Below are 20,026 nucleotides of genomic sequence, written 5' to 3'. Positions count from 1 at the left end.
AGGACCCAGTTGTGGGGGCAATAAGCTGACTTTGTATAAATGTACAAAAGGATGAAGGCTATTGCTTAGCGCATTGTAAGCCGCCCTGAGTCTCTGGAGAAGAGCGGCATATAAATCAAATAAAAAAAAAAAGTCGACCCTACTTTCTGAGTTGTTCTTGTCTTCTGGCAGCTCTGCGCATGTGCACACTGGGAATGGGCTCCAGCTGTTCCTCTGCCTCACTGCTGTCTACCTCCCTCTCTGCCTCTGATGCAGAGCCCTCGTCCGAGCTTTCCCCAGCCCTAGGACTGGCCCAAATTCCTCCCCAACCTCTTCATTGTCTGACTCTGCTGCCAGCTCCGCCACAACATCTTCCCATCTCCAGAATCAACAGTTCCTTCATGGTGGTGGGAATGGTAGAAGAAAAATTTCAGCCTTCTAGTTAGTCAGCATAAAACATTCAGTCCTTAGTTTACCCTGGATATCATTTCAGGTTTCTTCTTGATTAAGCATGGATGTTTTTTGGTATTGCTCGAGCCGAAACAAATCCACGTTTACCCTTCTTAGAAAAGCAACTTGCTGTTCTTCTCTTGTGGGTACATATGATGATATCACATCCATGCCCACTGGGCAAAATCAAAAGGAAATATCAGTGGGAGGTAATAGATTTGAAACGATGGCATTCAGCCAAACCACCGTGCTGTGTTCCCCGAAATGCAAGGAGCAGAATGAATTGACATCAAAGGTAAGGAAAGAGCTGGATTATAAAACGAAGCTTCTCCTCTGTTATTAAAAGACTTGGGCAGCCTCAAATGTGGGGCTCTGCCAACAGGATCCAGACCCTTTCGTCTCTGCTAAGGGGCAGAGAAAAACAGCCCCTGAATACCCATCACGTGGTGTGGCTAGGTCAGGGGTAGGCAACCTTAAACACTCAAAGAGCCACAAGGGTCCCAACGGGAAGCCCCCTGTTCGATTCTGGAGCTGACCGGAAGTCCGGTTCCCCCACCATAGAGTCTCTTCCTAGCATGGTGTCCTTTTTCTTCTACCTGTCCAAACCGAAAGCCCTATCAACTGTGGAGCCGACTGGCGACACGGAGCCACAGCAGAGGGATGAAAGAGCCACATGCGGCTCCAGAGCCACGGGTTGCTGACCCCTGGGCTGGGAAAATAACAGGAGGAATTTTAGACATAGCCAACCAAATAGATACTGTAGGATAGGAGATTATCAGTAGCTTATTTCATAGACAACAGCTCAGTCCATGCATGAGCATTCCCAGCAGGAAGAGATTCTAAGCACTGTGAAATATTTTGCCTTAATGAATTCACTGTTAGAAGGGGCTAGAAGTTCTGTGGTTGTTAGGCTCATTCCAAGAATGACACAGAACAAGAGACACAAGAGACAGAATCTTGCCAGACTAAACCCATAATACTCTCACCCTAATAGAGATTTTCTTGGAGTTTCTAAGGTAAAGGTAAAGGTTCCCCTCGCACATATGTGCTAGTTGTTCCCAACTCTAGGGGGCGGTGCTCATCTCGTTTCTAAGACGAAGAGCCAACGCTGTCTGATGACAATTCCGTGGTCATGTGGCCGGCATGACTCAAGGCCAAAGGCGCACGGAACGCTGTTCCCTTCCCACCAAAGGTGGTCCCTATTTTTCTACTTGCATTTTTTACGTGCTTTCGAACTACTAGGTTGGCAGAAGCTGGGACAAGTAATGGGAGATCACCCTGTTACGGGGCACTAGGGATTCGAACCGCTGAACTGGCGACCTTTCTGATTGATAAGCTTAGCATCTTAGCCACCGCATCCCTATGTGCATCTCCCAAAACAATTTGCCCATTCTGCAAAATGGGAAGATTTGGACCAAAAGCAGCTGATGCGTGAAAGCTGCAAAGCAGAGGGATGGTAGAAAGGGAAGCAGAAATGGATGGTTGGTGGAATATTTTATTAGGCTGGGTTCCTGCAGAACCCAGCCTGGAGCAATTGTCAGATTTCATGACAGGTTAATTGGAAAGCAGAGAACAAATGGGTATTGGAGAGAAGCAAAACAGCACGATGGAGGTGGGGAAGAAGAATGATGCTGAGGAGCAGGGATTAGGTCTTGGGAGAAAGTTCTGTATAACATGAATTCAGGTGCAATCCCAGGGCTGCTTATTGGCACATTCTCACAATAACTATTATTATTTTTGCAAATGATAATAGCCTTTCCAAAGTTCAACATCCCACCATTTTTAAGGGTGAAATACAAGAGCATTAACTTGAAGGAGGGCTTAGTGAGGTGGGCAGCAATTGGCTACAGGAAAAGAAATAGGGAAGGGAAGGAGAAGGAGAAGGAGAAAGGGGGGAGAGGAAGAAGGGAGTGAAAAGGAAAAGGGAAGGAGGAGAGGAGGAAGAAAAGATAAAAGGAAGGGAAAGGGAAGAGAAAGGAAGGGAAGGAGGAAGAGGGAAAGGAGGAAGGGAGTGAAAGGGAAAAGGAAGGAGGAGAGGAAGAAGGAAAGAGAAAAGAAAGAGAAAGGGAAGAGAAAGGAAGGGAAGGAGGAAGAGGGAAAGGAGGAAGGGGGTGAAAGGGAAAAGGAAGGAGGAGAGGAAGAAGGAAAGAGAAAAGAAAGAGAAAGGGAAGAGAAAGGAAGGGAAGGAGGAAGAGGGAAAGGAGGAAGAGAGTGAAAGGGAAAAGGAAGGAGGAGACAAAGAAGGAAAGAAAAAAGAAAGGGAAAGGGGAGAAAAGGGAAGGAGGAAGAGAAGGGAAGGAGGAAGAGAAAAAGGAGGGAGGGAGTGAAAGGGAAAAAGAAAGGGAAGGAGGAGGGGAAAGGGAAAGAGGAAAGGAAAGGGAGAAGAGAAAGAGAAAAAGGAAAGAGAAGGAGGAACAAAAAGGGGAAGGGGAAGATGAAGGGGAATAAGGACAGAAGGGATCTAATATAATGGAAAGGAAATAAAGAAAATGACAGGGCAAAGAAAAATCTTGCCCATCAACATCATACAGTGACTCCTCCTTAACTCATTGCTTTCCCTACATCAAAACAAGGTGTTGCGTTGCTCTGTAAAACAAAATACACTTAGTACACCTTCTTCTTCCCCTCCCAGGAATACATTCGATTAGATTAACAGAGTTGGAAGGGACCTCGTAGGTCATCTAGTCCAACCCCCCCCCAAGCAGGATTTCTACACCATTTCTGACCAATGGCAGTCCAGTCTCTTCTTGAAAGCCTCCAGTGTTGAATTAAGAAGCTCCTGACCTGCCTCGCAGGGCTATTGCAAGGAACGGCACGATGCCCCTTTTAGCGAAGTTGCCCACAAGAGCGAGAAAAAGGGAAGCGGGAAACCAGCCCTCGAAATGTCGCTGATGCTTCCTCACCTGGACAGGTGGACTCGCTTCTCGGTGAACTGGCCCGGGCCATGGACGGGGTCTTCGTGAGGTTCGTTTTTCACCACTTCCACCCCTTCTCCTCGGTCGCTCTCCTGATGGCTGTGCTTACTGATGGTGTAAAGCTGCCCGACTCGATACTGTTGAGGAAAGAAGACCAAGAGGAGATCCGTCTGAAAGGGGGTTTGTGCAAAGGGGAAGGGAGAGGGAGAGGAGAATAGAAAGACCCCCTTCCCGGGATACAGACTTACGACCAAAGCGGAGCCCTAAATGTCTGTCACTAAGCGAGACAGTTGTTAAGTGAGTCTTGCCCCATTTTATGACCTTTCTTGCCCCCATTATTAAGCGAATCACTGCGCTTGTTAAGTTAGCAACGCGGTTGTTAAGTGAATCGGGCTTCCGCATTGGCTTTGCTTGTCTGAAGGTCGCCAAAGGGGGGGGTCACATGACCTCAGGACCCCACAGTCGTCATAGATCTGAGTCAGTTGCCAAACATCTGAATTTTGTTGCACAGGGGTGCTGCAACAGTCATAAGTGTGAAAACAGGTCACAAGTCACTTTTTTCCCCCCCAGCACTGTTATAATTTTGGATGGCCACTAAATGAACTGTTGTAAATTGAGGTCGACCTGTATTCTCATTGCGATGAAAAATAATGAACCATTTACCTGGCTTTTATCAGCTCAGTGTCGTAAAAATATCCCAATAAAGAGGAACACAGACAAACCGCAAGCAATAAATCTGACTTTTAAGATTCAGAGGTTTATTTCGTGAGCAATTTGATGTTATGAACAGCCATCATAACACAACTTATATCCGTGATGGCGAACCTATAGCACGCTTGCCACAGGTGGCACGCGTAGCCATATCGGTGGGCATGCAAGTTCATCTCCGGCGTACGTGCGCGCACCTGTCAGCTGATTTTTGGGCCTTCTGGGCCCACCAGAAGTAGGGAAACAGGCTGTTTCCTGCCTCTGGAGAGCCTTCGGGTGGTGGTGGGGAAGGTCCATTTTTCGTTCTCCCCAGCCTCCAGAGCCTTTCTAGGAGTCTGGGGAGGGTGAAAACAGCCTTCCCCACCCCCACCCCCGCGGAGGCTCTCTGGAGGCTGGAAATGGCTCATTTGCCAACTTCCAGTGGGACTGGAAGGCCCATTTTTTGCTCTACCCAGCCTCCAGAGCCTTTCTAGGAGTCTAGGGAGGGCGAAAACGGCCTTCCCCCCTCCCACCGGAGGCCCTCCGGAGGCTGAAAAAGGCCCGTTTGCCAATGTCTGTCTGTTTTCGGCCTCCAGAGGGCCTCCGGGGAGGTAGGGAAGGCCGTTTTCGCTCTCCCCAGACTCTTAGAAAGGCTCTGGAGGCTGGGGAGATCAAAAAATGGGCCTACCATGCCAATGTGTGCCAGGACGAGGGGAACGGGGGGTCACCCACGCATGCACGGGGGCAGGGCACATAGAATTATGGGTGTGGGCACACGCGCGCGCGACCCTCCCTGCTCCTGGCACGCAATGGCAAAAAGGTTAGCCATCACTGACTTATATCAATAACCGATTGCAATGAGGTCCGGAGACAATAGCTACTCTAACAGCAAGGAGTAGCTATGGCCAGTGGCCCTGAACTCATCCCAGCACATTCTTTTTATATACTTTTCTGCACGCATTTCACAACTTGCTTCCTTGTCCTTTCTTACCGACGGACAGTCTCCAGATATGCCCGTGTACATCTCAAACCTCTATCCATCAGTACTTTCAGTTCCTTATTTCTCGCAGTTTCAGCCTTCTGATTCCAAATAGACTTCAAAACTACGCGCTCTGCAAAAATCACATTTCACAGCAACAGCTCAGCAGGATTACAAATCGTTCTGATGATCCACTTTGAAAGCTTTCTATCTAAAACTTTGGTTTGTGTAGCTTCTTAGGGCCTGCTATCCTTCTGAGACCTATGGGCTCTGGTAATTCAATAGGCTATTTGTCCGTTTCTCACACCAGACAGGAAAACATCATAATCAGACAAGCTAATTCTACAGGTACGACCACAATTGAACCCCCAAATTTCTGCTGCTAAGTGAGACATTTTTTAAGTGAGTCTTGTCCTGTATGATGACCTTTCTTGTCACTGTTATTAAGTGAATTGCTGCGGTTGTTTAAGTTAGTAGCTGTTGTGGTCCGCCAGCAGTCTGCGGAGCTGGCAGCGGAGTCGGACAGCGATGAGGCTGAGGAAGAACCTGGGCCAGTCCTGGAGGCTGGGGAAGGCCCGGATGAGGGCTCTGCGTCGGAGGCAGAGATGGGGCCATCGGGGAGTGAGGTGCGGACTCCAGAGCCTCCAGAGACTGATAGGAGTGAGGCAGAGGAACAGGAGGAGCCTGTTCCTAATGCATGCATGAGAAGAGCTGCCAGAAGGCAAGAGCAGCTCAAGCCAAGAGGACAACTCGGGAGTAGAGCCAAGAGATGATTGGCCCCTCCCATAAGGCTTAAAACAGACCAGCAACGGCGTTTGGGCTTTGCCAGAAAACAATGTTGGTAGCTTCGTCTTCTTCTTAGTCTACGTCTTGTGTTTATTTTTGTATCTGTGACTTCTGAACATTTGCCAAGAAAGGCCTTTGGCAGTTTGCCTAATTGGACCAAGGTTTGCGATAGGACTGAGGAATTTGTGTTGGGAGGAATTTGCTTTAATTTAGTTGAACGACGCTGGGAATGAAGTAATTCTCAGCTGTTCGAATAAAGTTGGTTTGTTTTTTCACTGACTGATTTTCCTACTACTTACTTGGGCCTGGGTCACAATAGTAGAATGGCTGCTAAGTGTAATCTGATTTAGAATATGAATAATAGAATTGGAAGGGACTTGGAGGTCTTCTAGTCCAACCCCCTGAACATTTTATAACATTCTGAACCAAAGGTTATCCAGTCTCTATAGAAAATGGGAAAACTATGGGATTGGTCTCTCTCTCTCTCTCTCTCTCTCTCTGTTTATTTAAGGACAATCAATGTTATGATTGGAAAAAGAGGGGAGCATCTACATTTCAAAACAATTTCCCTTAGTGGTAAAATGGAGACATTTTATCTTAGCTGTGCGTAGTGAAATACACATACGCACACACAAGTAGCCGTTGAAAACATTTCTATAAAACTCCAGGGCAAGGATTTGGTTTCCCCCACTCTCCATAACAGCGTTATAATTATCGCAATTTTAAAGCGAATAAAAACGATATTTACTCTCTCTCTTCCACTTCGGAGGCAAGGAGTACAAGAAAAACTATTTCGGAATTCAAAAGAAGGCAGTGAGTATGTGTATATGTACTGTATATGAATATGTATAATTGTATATGTATATGTGTAATTGTATATGTATAATTGTATAATTAATTATATGTATATATATATGTATAATTGTATATGTATATGTACTGTATATGTATAATTGTATAAATAATTGTATTTCCGGGACGCGGTGGTTCAGTGGTTAAGATGCTGAGCTTGTAGATCAAAAAGGTTGGCAGTTCAGCAGTTTGAATCCCTAGGGGTGAGCTCCCATTATTTGTCCCAGCTTCTGCCTAGTAGTTCGAAAGCACGTAAAAAATGCAAGTAGAAAAATAGGGACCACATTTGGTGGGAAGGGAACAGCGTTCCGTGATCACGGAGACGTCTTCGGACAGCGCTGGCTCTTCGGCTTTGAAACAGAGATGAGCACCACTCCGTAGAGTTGGGAACAACTAGCACATATGTGCGAGGGGAACCTTTACCTTTACCTTAGAAACTCCAAGAAAATCTCTATTAGGGTGAGAGTATTATGGGTTTAGTCTGGCAAGATCCTGTCTCTTGTGTCTCTTGTTCTGTGTCATTCTTGGAATGAGCCTAACAACCACAGAACTTCTAGCCCCTTCTATCAGTGAGTTCATTAAGGCAAAATATTTCACTTCACCGTGAGGTGAAGTGCACCATTGGAAGAGTTGAAAAACCAGGTTAGGGACTGAGGTTTCCATCCATTACTTCATGTAAGTTTGTATAAGTTTCTTTCCATCTTTCCTGCTTCATAGTGTCCAGAGAGTTGGGTTTTTTCATAATGTGTCCAAAGTGAGATAATTTGAGCCTGGTCCTTTGTGCCTCTAGTGAGAAATCTTGGTTGATTTGATTGGATCATCCATTGGTTTGCTCTCTTGGTGGTCCATGTCTTCTCACGTTGGAGAAGACCTGCTTCTTCAAAGTTCAACTGTTGCTCCATAGAGTATCTCCTCTTCTTCAAAGTTCAACTGTTGCTCCATAGTGTATCTCCTCTTCTTCAAAGTTCAACTGTTGCTCCATAGTGTATCTCCTCTTGTTCAAAGTCCCATTGTTGCTTCCATAGAGTATCTCCTCTTCTTCAAAGGTCAACTGTTGCTTCTTCAAAGTGCCACTGTTGCTTCCATAGTGTATCTCCTCTTCTTCAAAGTTCAACTGTTGCTCCATAGTGTATCTCCTCTTCTTCAAAGTCCAACTGTTGCTTCTTCAAAGTGCCACTGTTGCTTCCATAGAGTATCTCCTCTTCTTCAAAGTTCAACTGTTGCTCCATAGTGTATCTCCTCTTCTTCAAAGTTCAACTGTTGCTTCCATAGAGTATCTCCTCTTCTTCAAAGTGCCACTGTTGCTTCCATAGAGTATCACAGGGAAAAATCACTGTTTTTAGGTGTCTCTTCTTGGTAGGTATAGACCAGGGCTGTCTTAACCCATGGGCCTGATGGGCACTTGCCCTTGGGCCCCACAAGCATAGGGGCCCCATACTAATCTGTGTATATTAACCCTTCAATGCACCTTGTATCATATAAATAAATACAGCAACTTATTTATTACATTTTACTGCGTTTTTTAAAATAATACTAACATGCATATATGTTTAATTTTATCGACCATTTACATTTTTATTCCTGTGAGTAGTTGTCGTAGGGGTACCCCACTACACTGCTTTGGCCGGAGCCCATAATGCTGTTAAGATGGCCCTGGTTAGGGGTGGGCTTCATAAATTTTAGCAAGGGGTTCTCTGCCCGGTTGCTGGGTGGGCGTGGCTATGGTGGGCGTGGCCTAGTTGGCCTCCTGCACCATGACAGGGGGGGGGTGTTTTCACCCTCCCTGGGCTCTGGAGGCTTTCTTCCAGCCTCTGGGAGGGCAAAAACAGCCTCCCCAGGCTCCAGAGGCCCTCTGGAGGCTAGAAACGGGCCCGTTTCCGGCCTTTCCGAACTTCCAGTAGGCCCGTTTTTCGTCCTTCCTGAACCTCTGTGCATTTACTTGCATCCAAAACAGGCCACGTGGGGACTCCTGAGAATGATGGGGCAGGGTGGGCGAGACGGGGCGAACCAAGAGTGGGATTTGGGGGGTTCTTCAAACTGCACAGAATCTTAGCTAGAGGTTCTCCTGAACCCTTACGAATCCCCAGCAGCCCATCCCTGGCCCTGGTATAGACATGTGGAGCTTCTTCCTGAAGGCAAGGCCCATTTTTTGTGCAAAGAGAGACTTTTCCTCCGAAGCTCTCCTGCAAAGGAGAATTGTTTCTCCGGAGTAAACTCCATCAACACTGGAAAGCCATCCGCTGCCTTGCCGCAAGCCATGTGCCTGTTTTGCCGAGCTCCGACCAACAGCGGCAGCTGTGTTGAAATGAGCTACTTTTAGCCTGGCACACAGCAAAGAGGAGCTGAATGACTAAACATGCTGCCTGCCTCTCAAGCCCACGTGAGCCCCTCCAGCTATGGGGGGGGGGGGGAAGGTTGGCTCAAGATGTGCTTTGGCTCTAGAAGCTGCTTGCTTGTGGTGTGGTCCAAAGTTTGAAAGATGTAGAGGAGAAGCAGGAAATCCACGAGGCTGTACTGAAGTCTACTCAGCTCTCGTGATGAATTCGAGCTCCAGTTAAAGAACCATTTCCAAGGCAGACATCTTGGTTAACCAGTCATTTAGGAATTAAGGCTTGGGGCAGTGGTGGAATTCAATTTTTTTACTACCGGTTCTGTGGGTGTGGCTTGGTGGGTATAGTGTGGCTTGGTGGGCGTGGCAGGGGAAGGATACTGCAAAATCTCCATTCCCTCCCCACTCCAGGGGAAGGATATTGCAAAATCTCCATTCCCTCCCCACTCCTGGGGGAAGGATACTGCAAAATCCCCATTCCCACCCCACTCCAGGGGAAGCTCTTGACAGACTTGGACATTGGGCGCTATCTAACAAAATGAAATTCAATGGTGAAAAAAGCAAGGTTCTACATTTAGGCAAGAAAAACAAAATGCACAGGTACAGTATATGTGGTACCTTGCTCAATAGTAGTAACTGTGAGAGGGATCTTGAAGTCCTAGTGGACAACCATTTAGATATGAGCCAGCCGTGTGCAGCAGCTGCCAAAAAAGCCAACACAGTTCTAGGCTGCATCAACAGAGGGATAGAATCAAGATCCCATGAAGTGTTAATACCACTTTATCAGGCCTTGGTAAGGCCACACTTGGAATCCTGCATCCACTATTGGTTGCCATGATGTCAAAAAGATGTGGAGACTCTAGAAAGAGTGCAGAGAAGAGCAACGAAGAGGATTACGGGACTGGAGGCTAAAACGTATGAAGAACGGTTGCAGGAACTGGGTATGTCTAGTTTAATGAAAAGAAGGACTAGGGGAGACATGATAGCAGTGTTCCAATATCTCAGGGGCTGCCACAAAGAAGAGGGAGTCAAGCTATTCTCCATCATAAATTGTGATCATGTGACTACCGTACAACATGCTGCAAACAGCCTTAATGTCAGGTTTCAGTGTCGTCTCAAATAAATTGCATTTCCAAACAAATAGTCTTTGATGAAATCTTTCATTTATTAAGCACGACAATCTGTCCCCGACTCCGTCGTAGCCAACACTGACTTCCTGACCCCAAACCTTCCCTTTCCTTTCCCCAATTCTCTGCGTCTCATTGGCCATCTTCCAAATCACTCTCCCCATATCTACTACTTCAGCTCCCAGGAATGTCCCCCCTCCCATCCCATCTCCTAGGGGATATTATCTTCAGAGAAAATAAGTAGGTGAAATGTCAAGCGTCCTCTTGCCAGCTGCCCCCTCTTCTCCTCCTTATGTCAGCACTGGAACGAATGTAGTTTGGAGTGCTGACACTTAAATGCGGGTTGGTTGCCCAGCACCCAAAATGCAGTAATGTGACAATGGTGGGATGGGGATAATGGTGATAAAGTAGTCCTTGACTTATGACCGGTTGTTTAGTGACCATTCAAAATTACAACAGTCTCCCCAAAAGGTAGTTACAACTCAATTCCGAAGTTATGAGAACTTCGGAATTGAGTTGTAAGTACGTTTTGGGGAGGCTGTCGTAACTTTGAATGGTCACTAAACAACTGGTCATAAGAAGGACTACTTTATCATCATCATCTTTTAATGATCCCTTGCGGGATGGAGTCTGGGCAACTGAATGGAGCTAGCAGAGCGTTTACTGGCCAGATGCCCTTCCTGTCGCCAATGCAGAGTTTTGTTCAGCAGATATATGCTCATTTTGCCTAGAGAGAAATACAAGGACTACTTTATCCTTTCAGCAAATCATTGCAAGGAAGAAGAACAAGCACTCCAAAGATCAGGTCGGGAAGCAAAAACCAACAATGAAACAAGCACCATTCCTTTTTAAGGAAACACACTCCGGAAAACTAGACGAGGCTGAAGGGCGTTCGATGCTGCTACGATTCTGGCACATTCAGTATCTGTGAAAATCCTGCTTTGTGTTTTGCCAAAACCAGGCAATCTTTACCCGAAGTTCACCGAGAAAAATAGACATTCTACTGGGCTCATCTTCTCCCTTAAAAAGCGAGCCTCGTTTAAATCCCAAAACGTGGCTTTTTGTGCTCGGTAAATAATGTGGGAGCGAGGAAAAGGGGGCAGGCAGGGACAATACTCCCGTGGAGTCATTATTTGATTGTTCTCCTGATGGCTCTTGTCATCCTGCTAATTACCGAAGACGTATTATCTGCACTTCAGTGGAACTGTCAAGCTTGCTTTGAAACAAAACAAAAAAAAAACCACTCCGATGGCGCCAGGTTAATCAGCAGCCTTCATCGTCTAGAGAAAGCTGGGGGTACAATGTGCTGACAACGATCACGGGCATCTGAAGAGGTTCAAGTGATGACAGGCACACCCCACAGCAAGTGACAGCAGTTGTGTCAGGTGTCCTGACACAATCTGCCAGTTGGGGGTGATGTCAACATGTAGCGCTGGTCATTTTGACCGCCGGATGCTTGGTCTGGATGCCTCTGTCAACCCTGAGGTGAACCTGGCTGAGGCCATCTTGGGGGCTTCAGAGTTGCCACAAAGCAGAAGAAGGGGCAGGGAGCAGTGGTGGGTTGCTCCCGGTTCTGTCCGGTTCGTTAGAACCGGTAGTAAAAACAGCGGGAGGCTCTGCCCACCCGCCCGGATGTCATAATTGACAATCTGCATATGCGCAGAAGCGCACCCGCGCACGCGCTCCCATTGCGAATCGGTAGTAAAGGTAAGTAGAACCCACCCCTGGCAGGGAGGGGGCAGGGAGAAATAGCTAGATGGGGTTTTGTAGCCAAAACAATATCCTTTTCCTGTGGGAACCAAGGACATTCCACTGGCCAGAGGAGGAGCGAAGTAACCAAGCAACCAAGCCAGCACCTTGATTGGACAGAATGATCTGTGACTTGGGGGAAAAGGGAAAACTTTTGCTTTTTAATTAGGGGAAAGCCACGGGAACTTTCAGAGTCGGCTTTCACCAGTTGTGCCAATATGATGTATCCAATAAATTGTTCTTTAAGGAACTTGCCTGCCTCAGTGGTTCTGCTTTTTATGGGCACATTACAGAGGTGGGTTTCAGCAGGTTCTGACCAGTTCTGGAGAACCGATAGTGGAAATTTTGAGTAGAACTGGTAAACATCACTTCTGACTGGTCCCGCCCCCCCTTTCTATTCTCTGCCTCCCAAATCCCAGCTGATCAGGAGGAAATGGGGATTTTTCAGTATCCTTCCCCTGCCACGCCCACCAAGCCATACCTACAGAACCGGTAGTAAAAAATTTTGAAACCCACCACTGATGCATTACTTGGAACGCTGACATCCTGTGGTGAGAACCCTCGACGTCTGCCAACACCCTGCCCTGTTCAATAGCCCAATTTCTGTTTTGCCTCCTCCACTTACTCCAACCTACAAACGTCATTTTTCAAATAATTCTAGCAAAAGTAGCATTTCATCAACCATTAGAATGGACTTTCCACCGAGCAGCTCATTTAGCCGTGGAGATGTGGAGACTCTAGAAAGAGTGCAGAGAAGAGCAACGAAGACGATTAGGGGGCTAGAGGCTAAAACACATGAAGAAAGGTTGCAGGAACTGGGTATGTTTAGTCTCATGAAAGGAAGGACTAGGGGTGACAAGATAGCAGTGTTCTGATATTTCAGGGGCTGCCACAAAGAAGAGGGGGTCAACCTGTTCTCCAAAGCACCTGAATGCAAGAGGAGAAGCAATGAATGGAAACTAATCAAAGAGAGATCCATCTAGAACAGTGATGGCTAATGTCTTCCGGACCGAGTGCCCAAAGTGCACCCCCACCCCCAAATGCAATGCGCGTGGGGGCCCCGTGCATGCGCCCCACCCCTGCCAGGGGTGAATTCCTACTGGTTCATTCCGGTTTGGGCGAACCAGTAGTGATAAAAACTACCAGTTCGGGCGAACAGATAGTTAAAAAAAAAAGCTACCGGTTCGTCTGAACTGGTATTTCCGATGATCAGCTGTGCCGCACGGTTTATATTTGCTAGAAAGCAGGAAATCCTGCTTTCTAATGAAGCTAAATCGCACGACACACGTTTTCCCCCCTTGCTGTTCTACTGATCTAGTGAAGCGTTCTTTTTCCACGTGAAGCGCGTGTTTTGCATGTACTGTGCATGCGTGTGGAGCGTGCTTTTGGCATGCACCGTGCATGCACGCACACAGCATGCTTTTGGCATGCACTGCGCATACGCGGGGAGTGAACTGGTGGTGATCCGCAGAGGATTTCACCCTGACCCCCACGCATGCATGCATGGCCCCCCGCATGCGCCCCGACCCCCGTGCATGCTCATGCGCCCTGCCCCCCCACATGCCCCCTGCACATGCGTGGCAGAGACCCTGGCTGCAGGGAGGTGCACACATATGCACAGTGGAGCTGAACTGGGGTGACGGCTTGCGTGCCCACAGAAAGGAAGCTGCGTGAAATCTCTGGCACATGTGCCAGAGGTTAGCCATCACAGATCTAGAACTAAAGAAAAATTTTCTGAAGGTACGCTGTTCCATTGGTTAATTGTTCCCACTGTCAGGAAGTTTCTCCTTAGTTCTAAGGTTGCTTCTCTCTTTGATTAGTTTCCACCCATTGCTTCTTGTCTTGCCTTCAGGTGCTTTGGAGAAGAGCTTGACTTCTTTGTGGCAGCCCCTCAAATATCAGAACACTGCTATCTTGTCACCCCTAGTCCAGTGGTGAAATGTAAAATTTGTTACTACCGGTTTTGTGGGCGTGGCTTGGGGGGGTAATGTGAGTGGGTGGGCATGGCCTACTTTTTTTTTTTAACTTTTAAAAGCATTTTTTCTACAACCTCTTCGGCTGAAGAGGTTGTAGAAAAATGCTTTTAAAAGGCTCTGATGATCCCAGCTGAGCCGCGTGATCATCAGAGGCTTTTTTTTAAAACTTTTAAAAGCATTTTTTTTAAAAAAAATTGATTTATATGCTGCCATTCTCCGGATACTCGGGGCGGCTTACAATGCCTTAAGCAATAGCCTTCATACTTTTGTATATTTATACAAAGTCAGCTTATTGCCCCCACAAACTGGGTCCTCAATTTACCTACCTTAGAAAGGATGGAAGGCTGAGTCAACCTTGAGCCTGGCGAGATTCGAACTTACAGTAATTGCAGACAGCTGGATGTTAATTACAATACATTAGTCTGCTGAGCTATCCAGGCTTTGTTGAAAAAATGCTTTTAAAAGTTTTAAAAAAAAGCCTCTGATGATCGCGCGGCTCAGCTGGGCATGGGAGGGGGCAGGGATATCTGCTACCGGTTCTCCGAACCACCCACCACCATCGCTACCGGATTGGGCGATCCGGTCCGAACTGGGAGCATTTCACCCCTGCCCTAGTCCTTCCTTTCATTAAACCAGACATACCCTATTCCTGCAACTCTTCTTCATATATTTTAGCCTCTAGTCCCCTAATCCTCTTGGTTGCTCTTCTCTGCCACTCTTTCCAGAGTCTTAGCATCTTTTGTATATCATGGCAACATAATCTGGATTCAATGGTATTCTAAGTGTGATCTTAACAAGGCATTATAAAGAGGTAATTACACTTCAGGTGATCTTGATTTTATCCTTAAATCCCTCAGAACTTTCCAAAGATAATATAAAGCAATCTTATCCTGCAAGAGCTGATGAAGGAAACTGAACTTCTGGCCTTCTGTACTGAAAAATTCACAATCTTTCTCTAAAGTGCAAATGTGTCACCATCTCTTTTTTTCCCCCCCTGCTAGTAACACCAGGACTGCTACTCCTGGGGAGCCCCTCCCAGCATAATTTAACTTAAACGTTGAGTCAGGAAGCTGAAGACAAAAGAAAAATGTGTCAGGAATCAAAAAAAGTCACGTTGTATGAAGCAGCTGCTGTTGGGAGTCTAGGCCGGTACAGTAAAACTGCAGCAGCACTGTATTATAGATAGATAGTCCTCAAATTACAACCATTTTTTAGTGACCAAAGTTACAACAGCACTGGAACAAGTGAATTAGCATTGCAGCATCCTCTCAATCACCTGATCAAAATTTGGCTAAGACGCTGAGCTTGTCAATCGAAAGGTCGGCAGTTCAGAGGTTCAAATCCCTAGCGCCGCATTAACAGAGTGAGCTCCCGTGACTTGTCCTAGCTTCTGCCAACCTAGCAGTTCGAAAGCATGTAAAAAATGCAAATAGAAAAATAGGGACCACCTTTGGTGGGAAGGTAACAGTGTTCCGTGGGCCTTTGGAGTTGAGTCATGGCGGCCACATGACCACGGAGACGTCTTCAGACAGCGCTGGCTCTTCGGCTTTGAAACGGAGATGAGCACCACCCCCTAGGTGGTCCCTATTTTTCTACTTGCATTTTTTACGTGCTTTCGAACTGCTACGTTGGCAGAAGCTGGGACAAGTAACGGGAACTCACCCCCATTACACAGCGCTAGGGATTTGAACCGCTGAACTGCCAACCTTTCTCAGCTAGCCACTGAGCCACTACATTCCTACAAAGAAGATTGGATCAACCTATTTTCCAAAGCATCAGAAAGCAAGAGAAGAAACAATGGATGGAAACTAACCAAGGAGAGAAGCAACCTAGAACTAAGGAGAAATTTCCTGACAGTGAGTACAATTAACAAGTGGAGTTGCCTTCAGATTATTGAAGGAGTTGCCTTCAGATGTTGTGGGTGCTCCATCACTGGAGGTTTTCAAGAAGAGATTGGACAGCCACTGGTCTGGAATGGCATCTAATCTCCTGCTTAAGCACCACTAAATTCATAATTTTAAATCCCGCGGACCACTACCAGTAATATGATCTGCCTAATGACTGGGTGGGTGGGCATGGCTAGGTGGTCATGTGACTGGGTGAGTGTGGCTAACTCCTCGCCTTCCCGCCTGGGCTCCTTAGGACCTCAACAGGAAGCAGTTGCTGGAGCTAAGCAGCCACCACGAGAAAGAGTTGGCAAAACAGCTCAGTTCAAATTGGTTCTGGCCGAGAAGGAAGCTCAGCAGAAGCACCTCACTGAGGACTAGGAGCATAGGCTTTCCAAACAGAGGGAAGACCTGCGGGAGTGCAAGGCCAGGTACCGACACCTGGAGGCTCAGTGGGCTGAGATGTTCAGCCAGTTCCAGGCCATGATGCTGTCCCACTGGAACGAGGCCCTCCGGCTCTTCGCCACCAGCGGCCCTTCCCTCCAGCCTTCGCCCAAAGCCCCACACCAGGAGGCTGAAGCAGACCCCGAGTCAGAATTTCTGCCCCCCTCCGACCCTCACAAAAAGACCCCAAAGGGGGGAGACTCTCTGCAGCAACACAAACGTTCATTGCACGTATCTGTCCCAGGGGCCGTAGTTTGAGGACCCCTGATTTAGTGCAATATAAAAAATGTAAATCATTTTTCTGCAGAGCACCAAAATTTTCTCGTGGACCACCAGTTGGTGACTGCTGGACTAGAAGACCTCCAAGGTCCTTTTTCCAACTCTGTTTTTCTGTTAAATACATTATCAGGTTAAACATATTTCCGATGCCCTGTGGGGCCTGAATGATCACAGGTGTCTAGGCGGGCAAGCGTCAAAGTCTGTCATGCACATGCAAATCATACGAACCTGCTGCTAATTATATCAGAACACAATGTGCCCAGGGGCCACTGTTTTCCACAAAAGACTCCACGTTGTTAAGTACAAGCTGTCCAACACTCCTGCGACACATTCGTCTTTTGGGGAACCACAGGGGAACGGAGGACTTGCCTATTATTAAGGCTTGTTTCCTAATAAGAGCCGCACAGCTCACTAACATTTGCATCTACTTATTTATTTTTTTTTGCAGAAAAAAAACCCTTGGAATTTCAACCTTGGAAAAACGAAAGAATAACAAGAGTAAGAAGGGACCTTGGAGGTCTTCTGGTCCAGGGGTCACCAACCTTTCGGACCTCAGGGACCACTAAATCCATAATTTTAAATCCCGTGGACCACTAATATGATCTGCCTAATGGCTGGCGGGGTGGGCGTGGCTAGGTGGTCATGTGACTGGGTGGGCATGGCCAACTCAATGTCACTCACATTAAGGGGCGCCTTACTGGCCTCTACTCATCCCTCCTAGTGGTGGGTTTCAAAACTTTTTACTACTGATTCTGTGGGTGTGGCTTAGTCGGCGTAGCTTGTTGGGCGTGGCAGGGGAAGGTTACTGTAAAATCCCCATTTCCTCCTGATCAGCTAGGACTTGGGAGGCAGAAAATAAATGGGGGTGGGGCAGTCAGAATTTTTACTACTGGTTCTCCGAACTACTCAAAATTTCCGCTACCAGTTCTCCAGAACTGGTCAGAACCTGCTGAAACCCACCTCTGGTCCCTCCCCTCCCAGCCACTCCTCACCTGCCCGCCCAGGCTCCTTAGGGCCCCAACAGGAAGCAGTTGTCGGAGGTAAGCAGCCATCATTAGAAAGAGTTGACAAAACAACTACTCAGTTCAGATTGGATCTGACCGAGAAGAGGCTCAGCAGAAGCATCTCACTGAGGACTACCAGCACAGGCTTTCCAAGCAGAGGGAAGATCTGTGGGAGTGCAAGGCCAGATACCGGTGCCTGGAGGCTCAGCGGGCTGAGATGGTCAGCCAGTTCCAGGCCATGATGCAGTCCCACTGGAACGAGGCCCTCCGGCTCTTCGCCACCAGCGGTGCTTCCCTCCAGCCTTCACCCAAAGCCCCACACCAGGAGGCTGAAGCAGACCCAGAGTCGGAATTTCTGTCCCCCTCCGACCCACACAAAAAGACCCCGAAGGGGGAGATTCTCTGCAGCAACACAAACGTTCATTGCATGTATCCAGCCCAGAGGGCAATTCTCTCCTTGCGGGCTGAGGAATTCTGGGAGATGGAGTCCATAGATCTTCCAGTTTTCCAAGATTGAGCAACATTGTTCTGTAGTCTCCAATCTCTAGCAACACTTGTAGTCTACCTCCAAACCAGTGGTGGTATTCAGCCGGTTCAGATCGGTTCAAGCGAACCGATCGTGCCCGGGCGCTATGCCGTCCTATTTAGCTACGTTTTTGAGGCTGGGCGCATGTGCAGAAGATGTGCGCGAGGGGCGAACCGGTGGTAAAAATATGTGGAACCCACCTCTGTGTTCTGACCTAGGCTCCCTTAACAAGCAGGAGGAAGGAATTACTGGCAAAACCTCTTTTATTTACACGACTGTGAATTACTTCCATTCACAGTCAGCAAGGTTTGTTCAAACAGTTTTTCAAAGGAATATTTATCAACACAGACCTTATCTCGTTTGGCAAGCTGCCACGTAACTTGTTTCCAACCATAGCACAAGGCAAAACTTAGCACAGAGTCTCTCAGAGTCACGGAATGAACGAATTGTTTCCTGCAAAAGCTCACTCCCTGTTTGCTCCTCTTTTGTTTCCTATGGGAGGGGCCAATCACCTCCAAGGTGTGGCTTTCCTCCCAAGTCGACCCTGCTTTCTGAATTGTTCTTGTCTTCTGGCAGCTCTGCGCATGTGCACACTGGGAACTGGCTCCAGCTGTTCCTCTGCCTCACTGCTGTCTACCTCCCTCTCTGCCTCCGACGCAGAGCCCTCGTCCGAGCTTTTCCCAGCCCCCAGGCCTGGCCCATGTTCCTCCCCAACCTCCTCACTGTCTGAATCTGCTGCCCACAACACTCTGCTCCAAACCTTTGACCCCCCCCCCCACAAACTCGTCGAGCCCATAAGTATCCTGCAACAAGCTAGCAGGGAAGGTCCCAGTTGGGTGAAGACTCCAAGATAGTTTGGCTAAATAAAAAACCTTCCCTTTCTTCCCCACAATTTCAGGAGCTCAACTTTACCTCTTCAGTGGTGAGAGGCATACAAATCCGGTATTCCTTCACCAGCATTGCTGCTCGTAGGTTCGGGATGTCTTTTTCTCTTCGGATGGAAACAGGGACTCGTCACCAATGCAGCGGCCCACCGAAGTTCCTCAAGGAAAGCATCATGCTGTAGGGAAACAGGAATTCCCCACCAGAGGTTGGGGGCAGAGAAGAAGACTTTTAGAACAACTCAAGGACAAAACTCTGGTGCACATCTGGCAAGCTCAAAGCTACAACTGGCCAAGTCTCCAAGTAGCTTTCTTCTCCCTATTGCTCCAACAATGGCTGGGCTCATACACAATGTCATGATCAGTTGCCAGGGAAGCCCTTGTGAGGTCACCACCAGCCTCCTCACCTCTCAAGTCAAGGGACGAGTAGCAGTTGGACCAAAGAGGCATAGAGAAGACCATCCCAACCTTTGCCCTTTCTCAGTTTTAACAGATAAAGAGATGAGTTGGAAGGATGGACCTTGTAGGTCATCTAGTCCAACTCTTCACCCAAGCAGGAGACCCTACACCATTTCTGACAGATTGCAGTCCAATTTCTTCTTGAAAGCTTCCAAGTGATGAAGTTCCCACAACTTCTGAAGGCAACTTCTGTTCCATTGGTTGATTGTTCTCACTGTCAGAAAATTCCTCCTTTCCAAGTTGAATCTCTCCTTGTTCAGTTTCCATCCATTATTCCTTGTCTGGCTTTCAGGGGCTTTGGAGAATAGCCTGACCCCCTCCTCCTCTCTGTGGCAGCCCTTCAAATATTGGAAGACTGCTATCATGTCTCCCCTGGTCCTTCTCTTCACTAGACTAGCCATGCCCAGTTCCTGCAACCGTTCATTGTATGTTTTAGCCCCTCCAGTCCCCTAATCATCCTGGTTGCTCTCAGTACTGGAATTCAATTTTTTTTACTACCGGTTCTGTGGGCGTGGCTTGGGGGGCATGGTGTGGCTTGGGGTGTGTGGCTTGGTGGGCATGGCAGGGGAAGGATACTGCAAATTCTCCATTTCCACCCCACTCCAGGGGAAGGATACTGCAAAATCCCCATTCCCTCCTCATTCCTGGGGGAAGGATATTGCAAAAATCTCCATTCCCACCCCTCTCTGGGACCAGCCAGAGGTGGTATTTGCCGGTT

The 20,026-nt window shown here is 47.7% G+C and overlaps 1 protein-coding gene across 1 annotated transcript in view; it reads right to left on the bottom strand.

The window, feature by feature from the left end:
• The window catches only part of LOC139325392 (cytoplasmic phosphatidylinositol transfer protein 1-like), a 64,169-nt gene extending 45,217 nt beyond the window's left edge, over nt 1-18,952 (bottom strand). Inside the window, exons 1-2 of the mRNA XM_070955237.1 lie at nt 18,881-18,952; nt 3,333-3,481 (exon numbers count right to left, since the gene is read on the bottom strand). Of these exons, the coding sequence (XP_070811338.1) occupies nt 3,333-3,481; nt 18,881-18,928 (197 nt within the window). The 5' untranslated portion in view covers nt 18,929-18,952. The remainder of the gene's footprint in view (nt 1-3,332; nt 3,482-18,880) is intronic.
• Nucleotides 18,953-20,026: the final 1,074 nt, after the last annotated feature.

This window comes from Pituophis catenifer, unplaced genomic scaffold (assembly GCF_029215685.1).
Source record: "Pituophis catenifer annectens isolate HBS135680 unplaced genomic scaffold, rPitCat1.0.hap2 SCAF_16, whole genome shotgun sequence".
Lineage (NCBI taxonomy): Eukaryota > Metazoa > Chordata > Lepidosauria > Squamata > Colubridae > Pituophis > Pituophis catenifer.
Note: the sequence above shows the minus strand (reverse complement) of the source record. Positions and strands in the feature narration are given on the sequence as shown.